The 18,472-nt window shown below is 52.5% G+C and overlaps 1 protein-coding gene across 1 annotated transcript in view; it reads left to right on the top strand.

The window, feature by feature from the left end:
- The window catches only part of EHMT2 (euchromatic histone lysine methyltransferase 2), a 59,685-nt gene that overhangs the window by 6,409 nt on the left and 34,804 nt on the right, over positions 1–18,472 (top strand). The window contains exons 7-12 of the mRNA XM_033084219.2: positions 4,773–4,892; positions 5,825–5,968; positions 6,828–6,933; positions 8,584–8,676; positions 9,398–9,519; positions 11,210–11,353. Coding sequence (XP_032940110.1) covers positions 4,773–4,892; positions 5,825–5,968; positions 6,828–6,933; positions 8,584–8,676; positions 9,398–9,519; positions 11,210–11,353 — 729 coding nt within the window. The remainder of the gene's footprint in view (positions 1–4,772; positions 4,893–5,824; positions 5,969–6,827; positions 6,934–8,583; positions 8,677–9,397; positions 9,520–11,209; positions 11,354–18,472) is intronic.

Raw genomic sequence — 18,472 nt, 5'->3', positions numbered from 1 at the left:
CCAAAAATATCCCAAAACCACACAAAAATATCCCAAAAACAGCCCAAAAACAACCTTAAGTACCCCAAAACCACCCAGAACACACCAAAAACATCCTGAAACACCCAAAATCTGCCCAAAAACACCCCCAAAACACCCAAAAATATCCTAAAATACCCCAAAAACATCCAAAAATACCCCAAAAACAACCTAAAAACACCCCAAAACCATCCAAAAATAGCCCAAAACCACCCAAAATACCTCAAAAAATGCCCCAAAAACATCCAAAAATAGCCCAAAACTATCCTAAAATACCCAAAACCACCCCAAAATATCCAAAAATAGCCTAAAATACCCCAAAAACATCCTAAAACATCCTAAGACATCAAAAAACATCCTAGAATACCCCAAAAACACCCAAAATACTCCAGAAACTGCCCCAAAACTATCCTAGAATACCCAAAAACACCCCAAAACACCCTAAAACATCCAAAATACCCCAAAAACATCCTAAAATACCCCAAATACAACCCAAAAACATCCTAAAATACCCCAAAAACACCCCAAACCATCCAAAAATATCCCAAAACCACACAAAAATATCCCGAAAACTGCCCCAAAAACATCCTAAAATACCCCAAAAACACCCGAAATACCCCCAAAACACCCCAAAAACACCCCAAAAACATCAAAAAATAGCCCAAAAACATCCAAAATACCCCAAAAACTGCCCCAAAAACATCCAAAAATAGCCCAAAACATCCTAAAACCCCTCAAAAACATCATAAAGTAGCCCAAAACACCCAAAAACATCCTAAAATATTCCAAAAACACCCAAAAACATCCTAAAATACTCCAAAATACCCCAAAACCAACCTAAAACCACACAAAAAACATCCTAAAATAACCCAAAAACACCCCAAAATCATCCTAAAACACCTAAAAACACCACAAAACACCCTAAAACCACCCCAAACCACACCAAAACCTTCCTAAAACACCCTAAAATATCCCAAAAACACCCCAAAAACACCCAAAAACATCCTAAAACATCCAAAAAACATCCTAGAATACCTCAAAAACACCCAAAATACTCCAGAAACTGCCCCAAAACTATCCTAAAATACCCCAAATACAACCCAAAACTATCCTAAAATACCCCAAATACAACCCAAAACTATCCTAAAATACCCAAAACCATCCAAAAACACCCCAAAATAGCCCAAAACACCCTAAAACCACTCAAAAACATCCTAAAATACCCCAAAAACATCCTAAAAATAGCCCAAAAACACCCCAAAAACTGCCCCAAAAGCATCCAAAAATAGCCCAAAACACCCCAAAACATCCTAAAGCACCCCAAAAACATCCTAAAATCCCCCAAAAACACCCGAAATACCCCCAAAACACCCCAAAAACACCCCAAAAACATCAAAAAATAGCCCAAAAACATCCAAAATACCCCAAAAACTGCCCCAAAAACATCCGAAAATAGCCCAAAAACATCCTAAAACACCTCAAAAACGTCATAAAGTAGCCCAAAACACCCAAAAACATCCTAAAATATTCTAAAATATCCCAAAACCAACCCAAAACCACACCAAAACCACACCAAATACATCCTAAAATAACCCAAAATACCCCAAAATCATCCTGAAAACACCCAAAAACACCCCAAAACACCCTAAAACCACCCCAAAACACACCAAAAACTTCCTAAAACACCCCAAAATATCCCAAAAACACACCAGAAACACCCAAAAACATCGTAAGACATCCAAAAAAAATCCTAGAATACCTCAAAAACACCCAAAATACTCCAGAAACTGCCCCAAAACTATCCTAGAATACCCAAAACACCCCAAAACACCCAAAACCATCCAAAAATAGCCCAAAACTATCCTAAAATACCCAAAAACACCCCAAAACACCCAAAAACATCCAAAATACCCCAAAAACATCCTAAAATACCCAAAAACACCCCAGAAACATCCAAAAATAGCCCAAAACCACACAAAAATATCCTGAAAACACCCCAAAAACAACCTAAAGTACCCCAAAACCACCCAGAACACACCAAAAACATCCTAAAACACCCAAAATAACCCAAAAATATCCCCAAAACACCCAAAAATATCCTAAAATACCCCAAAAAGTGCCCCAAAACAGAACAAAAACATCCTGAAACACCCAAAATACCCCAAAAACTGCCCCAAAAACAGCCCAAAAACATCCTAAAATCTGCCCCAAAAACATCCTAAAATACCCCAAAAAAAACCCAAACCATCCAAAAATATCCCAAAACCACACAAAAATATCCCAAAAACGCCCCAAAAACAGCCCATAAACACCAAAAATCTGCCCCAAAATGTCCTAAAACACCCCAAAAACACCCAAAAATGTCCAAAAGTAGCCCAAAGACATCCTAAAACATCCCAAAATAGCCCAAAAACTGCCCCAAAAACATCCTGAAATACCCCAAAAAAACCCCAAACCATCCAAAAATATCCCAAAAACACCCAAAAATATCCTAAAAGACCCCAAAAACATCCAAAAATACCCAAAAACAACCTAAAAACAACCCAAAAACATCCAAAAATAGCCCAAAACCACCCAAACTACCTCAAAAATGCCCCAAAAACATCCAAAAATAGCCCAAAACTATCCTAAAATACCCAAAACCACCCCAAAGTATCCAAAAATAGCCTAAAATACCCCAAAAACATCCTAAAACATCCTAAGACATCCAAAAACATCCTAGAATACCCCAAAAACGCCCAAAATACTCCAGAAACTGCCCCAAAACTATCCTAGAATACCCAAAAACACCCAAAAACATCCAAAATACCCCAAAAACATCCTAAAATACCCCAAAAACACCCCAGAAACATCCAAAAATAGCCCAAAACCACCCAAAATACCCAAAAACTGCCCCAAAAACATCCTAAAATACCCCAAAACCACCTAAAACACCCCCAAAACATCCTAAAACACCCCAAAAACACCCAAAATATCCCAGAAACTGCCCCAAAAACATCCTAAAATGCCCCCAAAAACACCCGAAATACCCCCAAAACATCCAAAAATAGCCCAAAAACATCCTAAAACACCTCAAAAACATCATAAGGTAACCCAAAACACCCAAAAACATCCTAAAATACTCCAAAAACACCCAAAAACATCCTGAAATACTCCAAAATATCCCAAAAACACCCCAGTAAGGAATTAGTATCAAATTAGTAATGAATTAGTCAGGAATTAGTAAGGAATTAGGAAATAGTAATGAATTGGTGATGAATTAGTAATGAATTAGGAATTAGTAACAAATTAGTAATGAATTAGTAACAAATTAGTAACGGATTAGTAGCAAATTAGTAAGGAATTAGGAAGGAATTAGGAATTAGTAATGAATTAGTAAAGAATTAATAAGGAATTAGTAATGAATTAGTAAGGAATTAGTAACAAATTAGCAACAAATTGGCAATGAATTAGTAAGGAATTAGTAACAAATTAGTAACAAATTAGTAACAAATTAGTAACAAATTAGTAACGAATTAGTAACGAATTAGTAACGAATTAGTAAGGCATTAGTAACAAATACGTAATGAATTAGTAACAAATTAGTAACACATTGGTAACAAATTTGTAACAAATTAGTAACAAATTGGTAACAAATTAGTAATGATTAGTAATGGATTAGTAACAAATTAACAAATTAGTAACGAGTTAGTGACAAATTGGTAATGAATTGGTAACAAATTAGTAATGCATTAGTGACAAATTAGTAATAAGTAACGAATTGATAACGAATTAGTAATGAATTGGTAACTAATTAGTAACTAATCAGTAACAGATTAGTAACAGATTAGTAACGAATTAGTAATTAATTAGTAAGGAATTATTAAGGAATTAGTAAGGAATTAGTAACGAAACAGTAGCGAATTAGTAAGGAATTAGTAGGGAATTAGTAACAAATTAGTAATGAATCAATAACGAATTAGTAACAAATTAGTAATGAATTAGTTACTAATTAGTAGATTAGTAACTAATTAGTAAGGAATTAGTAACAACACAGTAGCGAATTAGTAAGGAATTAGTAATGAATTAGTAAGGAATTAGTAACTAGTTAGTAGTGAATTAGTAAGGCATTAGTAATGAATTAGTAATGATTTAGTAACAAATTAGTGATGAATTAGTAACAAATTAGTAACTAATTAGTAAGGAATTTGTAACTAATTAGTAATGGATTAGCAACGATTTAGTAAGGAATTAGTAACGAATTAGTCAGGAATTAGTAACGAATCAGTAATGAATTAGTAACAAATTAGTAAGGAATTAGTAACGAGTTAGTGACAGATTATTAACGGATTAGTAATGGATTAGTAACAAATTAGTAACGAGTTAGTAACGAGTTAGTAATGAATTAATAACGGAATGTCACAATCATGGAGTTTATTGGGAGGTGCAGAAACCCCTCCCCAAGAACATCCAAAATACTCCAAAAATACCCCGAAAACACCCCAAAAACATCCTAAAACACCCAAAACATCCCAAATTCCCCCCAAGACCCCCCAAGCCCCCCCCAAACCCCCCTCAGGACCCCCTCAGGACCCCCCAGACCCCCCCAGGACCCCCCAAATTTCCCCCCCTGCCCCCCCAGATCACAGTGACGGAGGAGATGGCGGCGCCCCCCCGGGACTGGGACTGCCCCAAATCCCCCCAGGACCCCCCAAACCCCCCCAGGACCCCCCAGACCCCCCCAGGACCCCCCAAGTCTCCCCCTGCCCCCCCAGATCACGGTGACGGAGGAGATGGCGGCGCCCCCCCGGGACTGGGACTCGGAGGGGGGAGGGGGCTTCTCCCTCTTCTACGACGGGTTCAGCGTGGATGGGCACGGGGACTCGGACAGCAAGGTGGGACTGGGGGAACTGGGAGCACTGGGAGGGACTGGGGAGGGGATTGGAGGGGACTGGGGGGGACTGGGATGGACTGGGAGGGACTGGGAGGGGATTGGGAGGGGATTGAGGGGGAATGGGATGGGATTAGGGGGGAACTGGGATGGGACTGGGGGGGGATTGGGAGGGACTGGGAGTGACTGGGAGGGGACAGGGAGAGACTGCGATGGACTGGGAGCGACTGGGAGGGACTGGGAGGGGATTGGGAGGGACTGGGAGAGACTGGGAGGGACTGGGAGGGGATTGAGGAGGGACTGGGATGGACTGGGAGGGACTGGGATGGACTGGGATGGACTGGGAGGGACTGGGATGGACTGGGATGGACTGGGAGGGACTGGGAGAGGGGCTGGGATGAACTGGGAATGAACTGGGAGTGCTGGGAATGAACTGGGAGTTAACTGGGAACACTGGGAATGAACTGGGAGCACTGGGAATGGACTGGGAATGGACTGGGAGCACTGGGAATGAACTGGAAATGAACTGGGAATGAACTGGGAGCACTGGGAATGGACTGGGAGCACTGGGAATGAACTGGGAATGGACTGGGAATGGACTGGGAATGAACTGGGAGCACTGGAAATGAGCTGGAAATGAACTGGGAGCACTGGGAATGGACTGGGAATGAACTGGGAGTGCTGGGAATGAACTGGGAGTTAACTGGGAATGAACTGGGAATGAACTGGGAGCACTGGGAATGAACTGGAAATGAACTGGGAATGAACTGGGAGCACTGGGAATGAACTGGGAATGAACTGGAAATGAACTGGGAACACTGGGATGAACTGGGAATGAACTGGGAATGGACTGGGAATGACCTGGGAGCACCGGGAGGAATTTGGGGAGCCCCGGGGGGGTCTCAGGACCCCTCCCCCAATCCCCCCCTGGCTCAGTCCGAGGGGGAGGGGCCGGGAGAGGCCCTGAGCGAGGAGGAGGAGGAGGAGGAGGAGGAGGAAGAGGAGGAGGATGAAGAGGAAGAGGAGGAGGAAGAGGAGGAGGAGGAGGAGGATGAAGAGTCCGGGAACGCCTCGGATCGGGTGAGGAGGGGTCTGGGGAGGGGTCGGGGGGGAATTTGGGGGGGATTTGGGGGAATTTAGGAGGATCTGGGGGGTTTTGGGGAGGTTTTAGGGGGGTTTTGGGGGAGATTTGGGGGATTTGGGGGTTTTGGGGAATTTAAGGGGGATTTGGGGTGGTTTTGGGGTGGTTTTGGGGGGGGATTTGGGGGAGATTTGGGGGGATTTGGGGTTTGGGGGGGGTTCAGGGGGGTTTGAGGGGTTCTGGGGGGGTTTTGGGGTGGTTTTAGGGGGGTCTGGGGGGGATTAGGGGGGAATTGGGGGAATTTGGGGAGGTTTTAGGGGGGATTTGGGGAGGTTTTAGGGGGATCTGAGGGGTTTTGGGGGGATTTGGGGGAATTTAGGGGGGTCTGGGGAGGATCTGGGGGGTTTTGGGGAGGTTTTAGGGGGGTTTTGGGGGAGATTTGGGGGGTTTTGGGGGGATTTAGGGGAATTTAAGGGGGATTTGGGGTGGTTTTGGGGGGGATTTGGGGGGGGTTTGGGGGAATTTAGGCGGATCTGGGGGTGTTCAGGGGGTTTTGGGGTGGTTTTGGGGGGGGATTTGGGGGTTTTGGGGGGGTTCAGGGGGAATTTGGGGAGGTTTTAGGGGGATTTGGGGAGATTTAGGGGGATTTGGGGTGGTTTTGGGGGAATTTGGGGGAATTTGGGGAGGTTTAGGGGGGATTTGGGGTGCCCAGGTGTGTCTGGGGAGGATTTAGGGGGTTATTTTAGGTTATTTTGGGGCTGTTTTGGGGTTTTTGGGTGGGCCCAGCTCCATTTAGGGTTAATTTTGGGATTATTTTGGGGTTTTTTTGGGGTTCCTGACCCCCCGTGTCCCCCCCAGAGCGCGTCCAGCGCCCGACGCCGCGCCCGGCGCCGCTGGAAGGAAAGTCCCTGGCTCAAACCCTCCAGGAAGAGGAAGAGGAAGGAACCCCGGGGCAAGGACAGAGGTGGGACCCCAAAAATGGGGATGGGACCCCCAAAAATGGGGATGGGAACCCCAAAAATGGGGATGGGACCCCAAAAATGGGGATGGGAACCCGAAAAATGGGGATGGGACCCCAAAAAATGGGGATGGGACCCCCAAAAATGGGGATGGGAGCCTCAAAAATGGGGATGGGACCCCAAAAATGGGGATGGGACCCCCAAAAATGGGACTGGAACCCCAAAAATGGGGATGGGAACCCGAAAAATGGGACTGGGATCCCCAAAAATGGGGATGGGACCCCAAAAAATGGGACTGGGGTCCTCAAAAATGGGGATGGGACCCCAAAAATGGGGATGGGACCTCCAAAAATGGGGATGGGAACCCCAAAAATGGGGATGGGAACCCAAAAAATGGGGATGGGAACCCCAAAAATGGGGATGGGACCCCAAAAATGGGGATGGGACCCCAAAAATGGGGATGGGAACCCAAAAAATGGGACTGGGACCTCCAAAAATGGGGATGGGAACCCCAAAAATGGGGATGGGAACCTCAGAAATGGGGATGGGAACCTCAGAAATGGGGCTGGGACCCCAAAAATGGGACTGGGACCCCAAAAATGGGGATGGGAACCTCAAAAATGGGGATGGGACCCCAAAAATGGGGATGGGACCCCCAAAATGGGGATAGGAACCAAAAAAATGGGGATGGGACCCCCAAAAATGGGGAGGGGAACCCCAAAAATGGGGATGGGAGCCCCAAAAATGGGGATGGGACCCCCAAAAATGGGGATGGGACCCCAAAAATGGGGATGGGAGCCTCGAAAATGGGGATGGGAACCCCAAAAATGGGGATGGGAACCCCAAAAATGGGGATAGGACCCCAAAAATGGGACTGGGAGCCCCAAAAATGGGGATGGGACCCCCAAAAATGGGGATGGGAACCCCAAAAATGGGGATGGGAACCCCAAAAATGGGGTTGGGAGTCTGAAAAATGGGGATGGGATCCTCAAAAGTTGGGACTGGGACACCAAAAATGGGACTGGGACCCCAAAAATGGGGATGGGAACCCCAAAAATGGGGATGGGACCCTAAAAAATGGGGATGGGACCCCCAAAAATGGGGATGGGACCCCCAAAAATGGGGATGGGAACCCCAAAAATGGGGATGGGCCCCCCAAAAATGGGGATGGGACCCCCAAAAATGGGGATGGGACCCCAAAAAATGGGGATGGGACCCCCAAAAATGGGGATGGGAACCCCAAAAATGGGGATGGGAACCTCAAAAATGGGGATGGGACCCCAAAAATGGGGATGGGACCCCAAAAATGGGGAGGAATTGGGAAAAAGAGGGGGATCCTGGAATTGGGGGGGATTTGGGGTCTGGAGAATTTGGGGAGGGAGATTTTGGGAATTTGGGGGAATTTGGGAATTTGAGGAGGGGGATTTGGGGAATTTGGGAACTTGGGGAGGGGGATTTTGGACTTGGGGAATTTTGGAATTTGGGGAGGGGGATTTGGGAATTGGGGAATGGGGGAATTTGAGGAGGGGGATTTGGAATGGGGAATTTGAGGAGAGGGAATTTGGGGAAGGGGATTTGGGATTTGGGGAATGTGGGAATTTGGGGAGGGAGATTTGGGGAATTTGGGGTCCCTGACCCCTCCATGTCCCCCCCAGGACCCCCAGGACCCCCCCCCAGCGAATACACCGAGGTGCCCCTGGGCTGCCTGCAGCTGCCGGGGGGAGGGGCCCTGAGCCCCCAGCCCCCAGGTGAGGACACACCTGGGATACACCTGGGAGGGAATAAACACATCTGGGACACACCTGGGATAGACCTGGGGACACCTGGGATCACCTGGGATACACCTGGGACACACCTGGGATACACCTGGGGACACCTGGGATACACCTGGGTACACCTGGGGGGAATAAACACACCTGGGATACACCTGGGGACACCTGGGATAGACCTGGGGACACCTGGGATAGACCTGGGGACACCTGGGGACAGCTGGGGACACCTGGGTACAGCTGGGGACACCTGGGACACACCTGGGGACACTTGGGGGGGAATAAACACACCTGGGACACACCTGGGACACACCTGGGGACACCTGGGGACAGCTGGGGACACCTGGGACACACCTGAACACACCTGGGGACACCTGGGACACACCTGAACATGTCGCTGGTTCTGTCACACCCTGACCTGACCCTGTTCTGACCCCACCTGAGCTCACCTGTCCCACCTGTCCCACCTGTCCCTGTCCCTCACCTGTCCCACCTGTCCCTGTCCCACCTGTCCCTGTCCCACCTGTCCCTGTCTCACCTGTCCCTGTCCCACCTGTCCCTGTCCCACCTGTCCGTGTCTCACCTGTCCCTGTCCCATCTGTCCTTGTCCCACCTGTCCCTGTCTCACCTGTCCCTGTCTCACCTGTCCCTGTCCCACCTGTCCCTGTGTCACCTGTATTTACCTGTCCCACCTGCGCAGGCCCGGCGGAGGCCGAGCGTTTCGAGGAGCTGCCGCTGTGCTCGTGTCGCATGGAGGCGCCCAAGGTGGAGAGGGGCAGCGACCGCGGGCTGTGCATGGCCACCGAGAGCGTGGACGGGCAGGTGAGCACACCTGAGATACACCTGGGGACACCTGGGCACACCTGGGACACACCTGGGGGACAGTGACACACCTGAGATACACCTGGGGGACAGTGACACACCTGGGGCCATTGGGGCAGCGACCGCGGGCTGTGCATGGCCACCGAGAGCGTGGACGGGCAGGTGAGCACACCTGGGACACACCTGGGGGACAATAACACACCTGGGACACACCTGGGGCCATTGGGGCAGCGACCGTGGGCTGTGCATGGCCACCGAGAGCGTGGACGGGCAGGTGAGCACACCTGAGACACACCTGGGCACACCTGGGGGACACCTGAGATACACCTAGGGATACCTGGGGACACCTGGGGGACAGTGACACACCTGGGACATTGGGGCAGCGACCGCAGGCTGTGCATGGCCACCGAGAGCGTGGATGGACAGGTGAGCTCACCTGGGCACACCTGGGGGACAGTGACACACCTGGGGACAGTGACACACCTGGGGCCATTGGGGCAGTGACCGCGGGCTGTGCATGGCCACCAAGAGCGTGGATGGACAGGTGAGCACACCTGAAACACCTGGGGGACAGTGACACACCTGGGCACACCTGAGACACACCTGGGGACACACCTGGGGGACAGTGACACACCTGAGACACACCTGGGGGACAATAACACACCTGGAATACACCTGGGGACAAACCTGGGCCACCTGGGATAGAACTGTGCTCAGCTGTCCTTCACCTGTCCTCACCTGTCCCCAAATGTCCCTCACCTGTCTCACCTGTCCCAGGTGTGTCTCTCCTGTCCCTTACCTGTCTCACCTGTCCCTCACCTGTCTCACCTGTCCCTCACCTGTCTCACCTGTCCCCAGCTCTCAGGGTGTGGCAGCAGCATCCTGAAGCGCGAGACGATGCGTCCTGAATGTCCCAAACTGTCCCTCACCTGTCTCACCTGTCTCACCTGTCCCTCACCTGTCCCACCTGTCCCCAGGTGTGCTCACCTGTCTCACCTGTCCCTTACCTGTCTTACCTGTCTCACCTGTCCCAGGTGTGTCTCACCTGTCCCTCACCTGTCCCGTCACCTGTCTCGCCTGTCCCTTACCTGTCGCAGCTCTCAGGGTGTGGCAGCAGCATTGTCAGACGTGACACCATGTGTCCTGAGTGTCCCAAACTGTCCCCAGGTGTGCTCACCTGTTTCACCTGTCCCAGGTGTGTCTCACCTGTCCTGTCCCACCTGTCCCCAGCTCAGTGGGTGTGGCAGCAGCATCCTGAAGCGCGAGACGATGCGTGCTGAGTGTCCCAAACTGTCCCCAAATGTCCTTACCTGTCTCACCTGTCCTGTCTCACCTGTCCCATCTCACCTGTCTCACCTGTCCTGTGTCACCTGTGCAGCTCTCAGGGTGTGGCAGCAGCATCCTGAAGCGTGAGACGATGTGTCCTGAATGTCCCAAACTGTCCCCAGGTGTGCTCACCTGTCCCTCACCTGTCTCACCTGTATCTCACCTGTCTCACCTGTCTCAGCTGTCCATATCTCACCTGTCCCACCTGTCCCACCTGTCTCACCTGTCTCACCTGTCCCTCACCTGTCCTGTCTCACCTGTCTCACCTGTCTGACCTGTCTCACCTGTGTCTCACCTGTCCCAAACTGTCCCCCTCTGTCCCTTACCTGTCCCAGGTGTGTCTCACCTGTCTCACCTGTCCCAGCTCTCAGGGTGTGGCAGCAGCATCCTGAAGCGCGAGACCATGCGCCCCTCGAGCCGCGTGCCCCTCATGGTTCTGTGCGAGAGCCACCGAGCGCGGATGGTCAAGCACCAGTGCTGTCCTGGCTGTGGTCACTTCTGCACCGCTGTGAGTGGGGACAGGGGGGGTGGACACACCAAAAATCCCAAAAAATCCCAAAATCCCAAAAAAACCCCAAAAAACTCCCAAAAATTTCATAAAAAAAACAAAAAAATCCATAAAAATCCCATAGAAATCCCAAACCCCCAATGGTCAAGCACCAGTGCTGTCCTGGCTGTGGTCACTTCTGCACCGCTGTGAGTGGGGACAGGGCGGGTGGACGCTGGGGTGGACACACCAAAAATCCCAAAATCCCAAAAAACCCCCCAAAAAACCCCATAAAAACCACATAAATCCAATGGAAATTCATAAAAACCCCAAAAATCCCAATGGTCAAGCAGCAGTGCTGTCCTGGCTGTGGTCACTTCTGCACCAGTGGGAGTGGGGACAGGGGGGGTGGACACTGGGGTGGACACCCCAAAATCCCAAAAAAACCCCAAAATCCCACCAAAATTCCCCAAAAAACCCCAAAAACCCAAAAAAAATTTCATAAAAAAACCAAAAAAATTCCATAAAAATCCCAAACCCCCAATGGTCAAGCAGCAGTGCTGTCCTGGCTGTGGCCACTTCTGCACAGCTGTGAGTGGGGACGGGGGGGTGGACACTGGGATGGACAGTGGGGTGGACACACCAAAAATCCCAAAATCCCAAAAAAACCCCAAAACCCCAAAAAATCCCATAAAAATCCCAAACCCCAATGGTCAAGCACCAGTACTGTCCTGGCTGTGGTCACTTCTGCACTGCTGTGAGTGGGGACAGGGGGGATGGACACCACAAAAATCCCAAAATCAAAAAAAAACCCCAAAATCCCCCAAAAAAATCCCATAAAAATCACATAAATCCAATGGGAATTCATAAAAATCCCAAAAATCCCAATGGTCAAGCAGCAGTGCTGTCCTGGCTGTGGCCACTTCTGCACCGCTGTGAGTGGGGACAGGGCGGGTGGACACTGGGGTGGACATTGGGGTGGACACTGGGGTGGACATTGGGGTGGACACCCCAAAATCCCAAAGAAAATCCCATAAACATCCCATGGGAATTCATAAAAACACAAAAAAACACCAAAAAATCCCAAATGGTCAAGCCCCAGGTGACCTTGTGTGACCCTGTGTGACACTGAGTGACCCTGAGTGACACTGAGTGACCCTGAGTGACACTGAGTGACACTGAGTGACCCTGAGTGACCCTGAGTGACACTGAGTGACACTGAGTGACCCCTGAGTGACACTGAGTGACCCTGAGTGACCCCTGAGTGACACTGAGTGACCCTGAGTGACCCCTGAGTGACCCTGAGTGACCCCTGAGTGACACTGAGTGACCCTGAGTGACCCCTGAGTGACACTGAGTGACCCCTGAGTGACCCTGAGTGACCCTGAGTGACACTGAGTGACCCTGAGTGACCCCTGAGTGACACTGAGTGACACTGAGTGAGCCTGAGTGAGCCCTGAGTGATCGCTGAGTGACCCTGAGTGACCATTGAGTGACTTCAGTGACCGCTGAGTGACCCTGAGTGATCAGTGAGTGACCCTGAGTGATCAGTGAGTGACCCTGAGTGACCCCTGAGTGACCCTGAGTGACACTGAGTGACCCTGAGTGACCCCTGAGTGACACTGAGTGACACTGAGTGACCCCTGAGTGACACTGAGTGACCCTGAGTGACCCTGAGTGACACTGAGTGACCCCTGAGTGACCCTGAGTGACCCCTGAGTGACACTGAGTGACCCCTGAGTGACCCCTGAGTGACCCTGAGTGACCCCTGAGTGACCCCTGAGTGACCCTGAGTGACCCCAGTGACCCTGAGTGACCCCTGAGTGACACTGAGTGACCCTGAGTGACCCCTGAGTGACAATTCCAGGGGACATTCCTGGAGTGCCACCCCGACGTGCGCATCGGTCACCGGTTCCACCGCGCGTGTGTCTCGCGCCTCGGGGGTCTCATTTTCTGTCCCCAAATCCCTTTGGTGACACTGAGTGACCCTGAGTGACCCTGAGTGACCCCTGAGTGACCCTGAGTGACCCCCGTGACACTGAGTGACCCTGAGTGACCCCTGAGTGACCCTGAGTGACCCTGAGTGACCCCTGAGTGACACTGAGTGACACTGAGTGACCCTGAGTGACACTGAGTGACCCCTGAGTGACCCTGAGTGACCCCTGAGTGACCCCTGAGTGACCCCAGTGACCCCTGGTGACCCTGAGTGACAATTGCAGGGGACATTCCTGGAGTGCCACCCCGACGTGCGCATCGGTCACCGGTTCCACCGCGCCTGCGTGTCGCGCCTCGGGGGTCTCATTTTCTGTCCCCAAATCCCTTTGGTGACACTGAGTGACCCCTGAGTGACCCTGAGTGACCCTGAGTGACCCCTGAGTGACACTGAGTGACCCTGAGTGACAATTCCAGGGGACATTCCTGGAGTGCCACCCCGACGTGCGCATCGGTCACCGGTTCCACCGCGCCTGCGTCTCGCGCCTCGGGGGTCTCATTTTCTGTCCCCAAATCCCTTTGGTGACACTGAGTGACCCTGAGTGACCCTGAGTGACCCATGAGTGACCCTGAGTGACACTGAGTGACACTGAGTGACACTGAGTGACCCCTGAGTGACACTGAGTGACACTGAGTGACACTGAGTGACCCCTGAGTGACACTGAGTGACACTGAGTGACCCTGAGTGACCCTGAGTGACACTGAGTGACCCCTGAGTGACACTGAGTGACCCTGAGTGACCCTGAGTGACCCTGAGTGACCCCTGAGTGACACTGAGTGACCCCTGAGTGACTGTGAGTGACCACTGAGTGACTGTGAGTGACCCTGAGTGACCCTGAGTGACTGTGAGTGACCCTGAGTGACTGTGAGTGACACTGAGTGACCATGAGTGACCCCAGTGACCCCAGTGACCCCTGTGACCCCCCCCAGGGGACATTCCTGGAGTGCCACCCCGACGTGCGCATCGGTCACCGGTTCCACCGCGCGTGTGTCTCACGCCTCGGGGGTCTCATTTTCTGTCCCCAAATCCCTTTGGTGACCCTGAGTGACCCCTGAGTGACCCTGAGTGACACTGAGTGACACTGAGTGACACTGAGTGACCCCTGAGTGACCCTGAGTGACCCTGAGTGACACTGAGTGACACTGAGTGACACTGAGTGACCCTGAGTGACACTGAGTGACACTGAGTGACCCTGAGTGACACTGAGTGACCCCTGAGTGACACTGAGTGACCCCTGAGTGACCCCTGAGTGACCCCTGAGTGACCCTGAGTGACACTGAGTGACACTGAGTGACCCTGAGTGACCCCTGAGTGACCCCTGAGTGACCCTGAGTGACACTGAGTGACCCTGAGTGACCCCTGAGTGACCCCTGAGTGACCCCTGAGTGACACTGAGTGACCCCTGAGTGACCCCTGAGTGACACTGAGTGACCCTGAGTGACCCTGAGTGACACTGAGTGACCCCTGAGTGACCCCTGAGTGACCCCTGAGTGACCCCTGAGTGACCCCTGAGTGACCCTGAGTGACACTGAGTGACACTGAGTGACCCTGAGTGACCCCTGAGTGACCCCTGAGTGACCCTGAGTGACCCTGAGTGACACTGAGTGACCCCTGAGTGACCCCTGAGTGACCCCTGAGTGACACTGAGTGACCCTGAGTGACACTGAGTGATCCTGAGTGACCCTGAGTGACACTGAGTGACCCCTGAGTGACACTGAGTGACCCCTGAGTGACTCTGAGTGACCCCTGAGTGACACTGAGTGACCCCTGAGTGACCCTGAGTGACCCTGGTGACCCCTGAGTGACCCCTGAGTGACCCCTGAGTGACACTGAGTGACCCCTGAGTGACCCTGAGTGACCCTGAGTGACACTGAGTGACACTGAGTGACACTGAGTGACCCCTGAGTGACCCCTGAGTGACCCTGGTGACCCCTGAGTGACCCCTGAGTGACCCCTGAGTGACCCTGAGTGACCCCTGAGTGACCCTGGTGACCCCTGAGTGACCCTGAGTGACCCTGGTGACCCCTGAGTGACCCCTGAGTGACCCCTGAGTGACACTGAGTGACCCCTGAGTGACACTGAGTGACCCCAGTGACCCCAGTGACCCCTGAGTGACACTGAGTGACACTGAGTGACCCTGAGTGACACTGAGTGACCCCTGAGTGACCCCTGAGTGACACTGAGTGACACTGAGTGACACCTGAGTGACCCCTGAGTGACCCTGAGTGACACCTGAGTGACCCTGAGTGACCCTGAGTGACCCTGAGTGACACTGAGTGACCCTGAGTGGCACTGAGTGACCCTGAGTGACCCCTGAGTGACACTGAGTGACCCCAGTGACCCCAGTGACAATTCCAGGGGACATTCCTGGAGTGCCACCCCGACGTGCGCATCGGTCACCGGTTCCACCGCGCCTGCGTCTCGCGCCTCGGGGGTCTCATTTTCTGTCCCCAAATCCCTTTGGTGACACTGAGTGACCCTGAGTGACCCTGAGTGACCCCTGAGTGACCCTGAGTGACACTGAGTGACCCATGAGTGACCCTGAGTGACACTGAGTGACACTGAGTGACACTGAGTGACCCCTGAGTGACACTGAGTGACACTGAGTGACACTGAGTGACCCCTGAGTGACACTGAGTGACACTGAGTGACCCTGAGTGACCCTGAGTGACACTGAGTGACCCCTGAGTGACACTGAGTGACCCTGAGTGACCCTGAGTGACCCTGAGTGACCCCTGAGTGACACTGAGTGACCCCTGAGTGACTGTGAGTGACCACTGAGTGACTGTGAGTGACCCTGAGTGACCCTGAGTGACTGTGAGTGACCCTGAGTGACTGTGAGTGACACTGAGTGACCATGAGTGACCCCAGTGACCCCAGTGACCCCTGTGACCCCCCCCAGGGGACATTCCTGGAGTGCCACCCCGACGTGCGCATCGGTCACCGGTTCCACCGCGCGTGTGTCTCACGCCTCGGGGGTCTCATTTTCTGTCCCCAAATCCCTTTGGTGACCCTGAGTGACCCCTGAGTGACCCTGAGTGACACTGAGTGACACTGAGTGACACTGAGTGACCCCTGAGTGACCCTGAGTGACCCTGAGTGACCCCTGAGTGACCCCTGAGTGACACTGAGTGACACTGAGTGACACTGAGTGACCCTGAGTGACACTGAGTGACACTGAGTGACACTGAGTGACCCTGAGTGACCCCTGAGTGACACTGAGTGACCCCTGAGTGACCCTGAGTGACCCTGAGTGACACTGAGTGACACTGAGTGACACTGAGTGACCCTGAGTGACACTGAGTGACACTGAGTGACCCTGAGTGACACTGAGTGACCCCTGAGTGACACTGAGTGACCCCTGAGTGACCCCTGAGTGACCCCTGAGTGACCCCTGAGTGACCCTGAGTGACACTGAGTGACACTGAGTGACCCTGAGTGACCCCTGAGTGACCCCTGAGTGACCCTGAGTGACACTGAGTGACCCTGAGTGACCCCTGAGTGACCCCTGAGTGACCCCTGAGTGACACTGAGTGACCCCTGAGTGACCCCTGAGTGACACTGAGTGACCCTGAGTGACCCTGAGTGACACTGAGTGACCCCTGAGTGACCCCTGAGTGACCCCTGAGTGACCCCTGAGTGACCCTGAGTGACACTGAGTGACACTGAGTGACCCTGAGTGACCCCTGAGTGACCCCTGAGTGACCCTGAGTGACCCTGAGTGACACTGAGTGACCCCTGAGTGACCCCTGAGTGACCCTGAGTGACACTGAGTGACACTGAGTGACCCTGAGTGACCCTGAGTGACACTGAGTGACCCCTGAGTGACACTGAGTGACCCCTGAGTGACTCTGAGTGACCCCTGAGTGACACTGAGTGACCCCTGAGTGACCCTGAGTGACCCTGGTGACCCCTGAGTGACCCCTGAGTGACCCCTGAGTGACACTGAGTGACCCCTGAGTGACCCTGAGTGACCCTGAGTGACACTGAGTGACACTGAGTGACACTGAGTGACCCCTGAGTGACCCCTGAGTGACCCTGGTGACCCCTGAGTGACCCCTGAGTGACCCCTGAGTGACCCTGAGTGACCCCTGAGTGACCCTGGTGACCCCTGAGTGACCCTGAGTGACCCTGGTGACCCCTGAGTGACCCCTGAGTGACCCCTGAGTGACACTGAGTGACCCCTGAGTGACACTGAGTGACCCCAGTGACCCCAGTGACCCCTGAGTGACACTGAGTGACACTGAGTGACCCTGAGTGACACTGAGTGACACCTGAGTGACCCCTGAGTGACCCCTGAGTGACACTGAGTGACACTGAGTGACACCTGAGTGACCCCTGAGTGACCCTGAGTGACACCTGAGTGACCCTGAGTGACCCTGAGTGACACTGAGTGACCCTGAGTGGCACTGAGTGACCCTGAGTGACCCCTGAGTGACACTGAGTGACCCCAGTGACCCCAGTGACCCCTGTGACCCCACCCAGGGGACATTCCTGGAGTGCCACCCCGACGTGCGCATCGGTCACCGGTTCCACCGCGCCTGCGTCTCGCGCCTCGGGGGTCTCATTTTCTGTCCCCAAATCCCTTTGGTGACACTGAGTGACCCCTGAGTGACCCTGAGTGACCCTGAGTGACCCCTGAGTGACACTGAGTGACCCTGAGTGACAATTCCAGGGGACATTCCTGGAGTGCCACCCCGACGTGCGCATCGGTCACCGGTTCCACCGCGCCTGCGTCTCGCGCCTCGAGGGTCTCATTTTCTGTCCCCAAATCCCTTTGGTGACACTGAGTGACCCTGAGTGACCCTGAGTGACCCCTGAGTGACCCTGAGTGACACTGAGTGACCCATGAGTGACCCTGAGTGACACTGAGTGACACTGAGTGACACTGAGTGACCCCTGAGTGACACTGAGTGACACTGAGTGACACTGAGTGACCCCTGAGTGACACTGAGTGACACTGAGTGACCCTGAGTGACCCTGAGTGACCCCTGAGTGACACTGAGTGACCCTGAGTGACCCTGAGTGACCCTGATTGACACTGAGTGATCCTGAGTGACCCTGAGTGACACTGAGTGACCCCTGAGTGACACTGAGTGACCCTGAGTGACCCTGAGTGACCCTGAGTGACCCCTGAGTGACACTGA

Source organism: Catharus ustulatus, chromosome 36, assembly GCF_009819885.2.
Source record: "Catharus ustulatus isolate bCatUst1 chromosome 36, bCatUst1.pri.v2, whole genome shotgun sequence".
NCBI classification, from domain to species: domain Eukaryota; kingdom Metazoa; phylum Chordata; class Aves; order Passeriformes; family Turdidae; genus Catharus; species Catharus ustulatus.
This window is presented reverse-complemented; position numbering and strand designations above follow the sequence as displayed.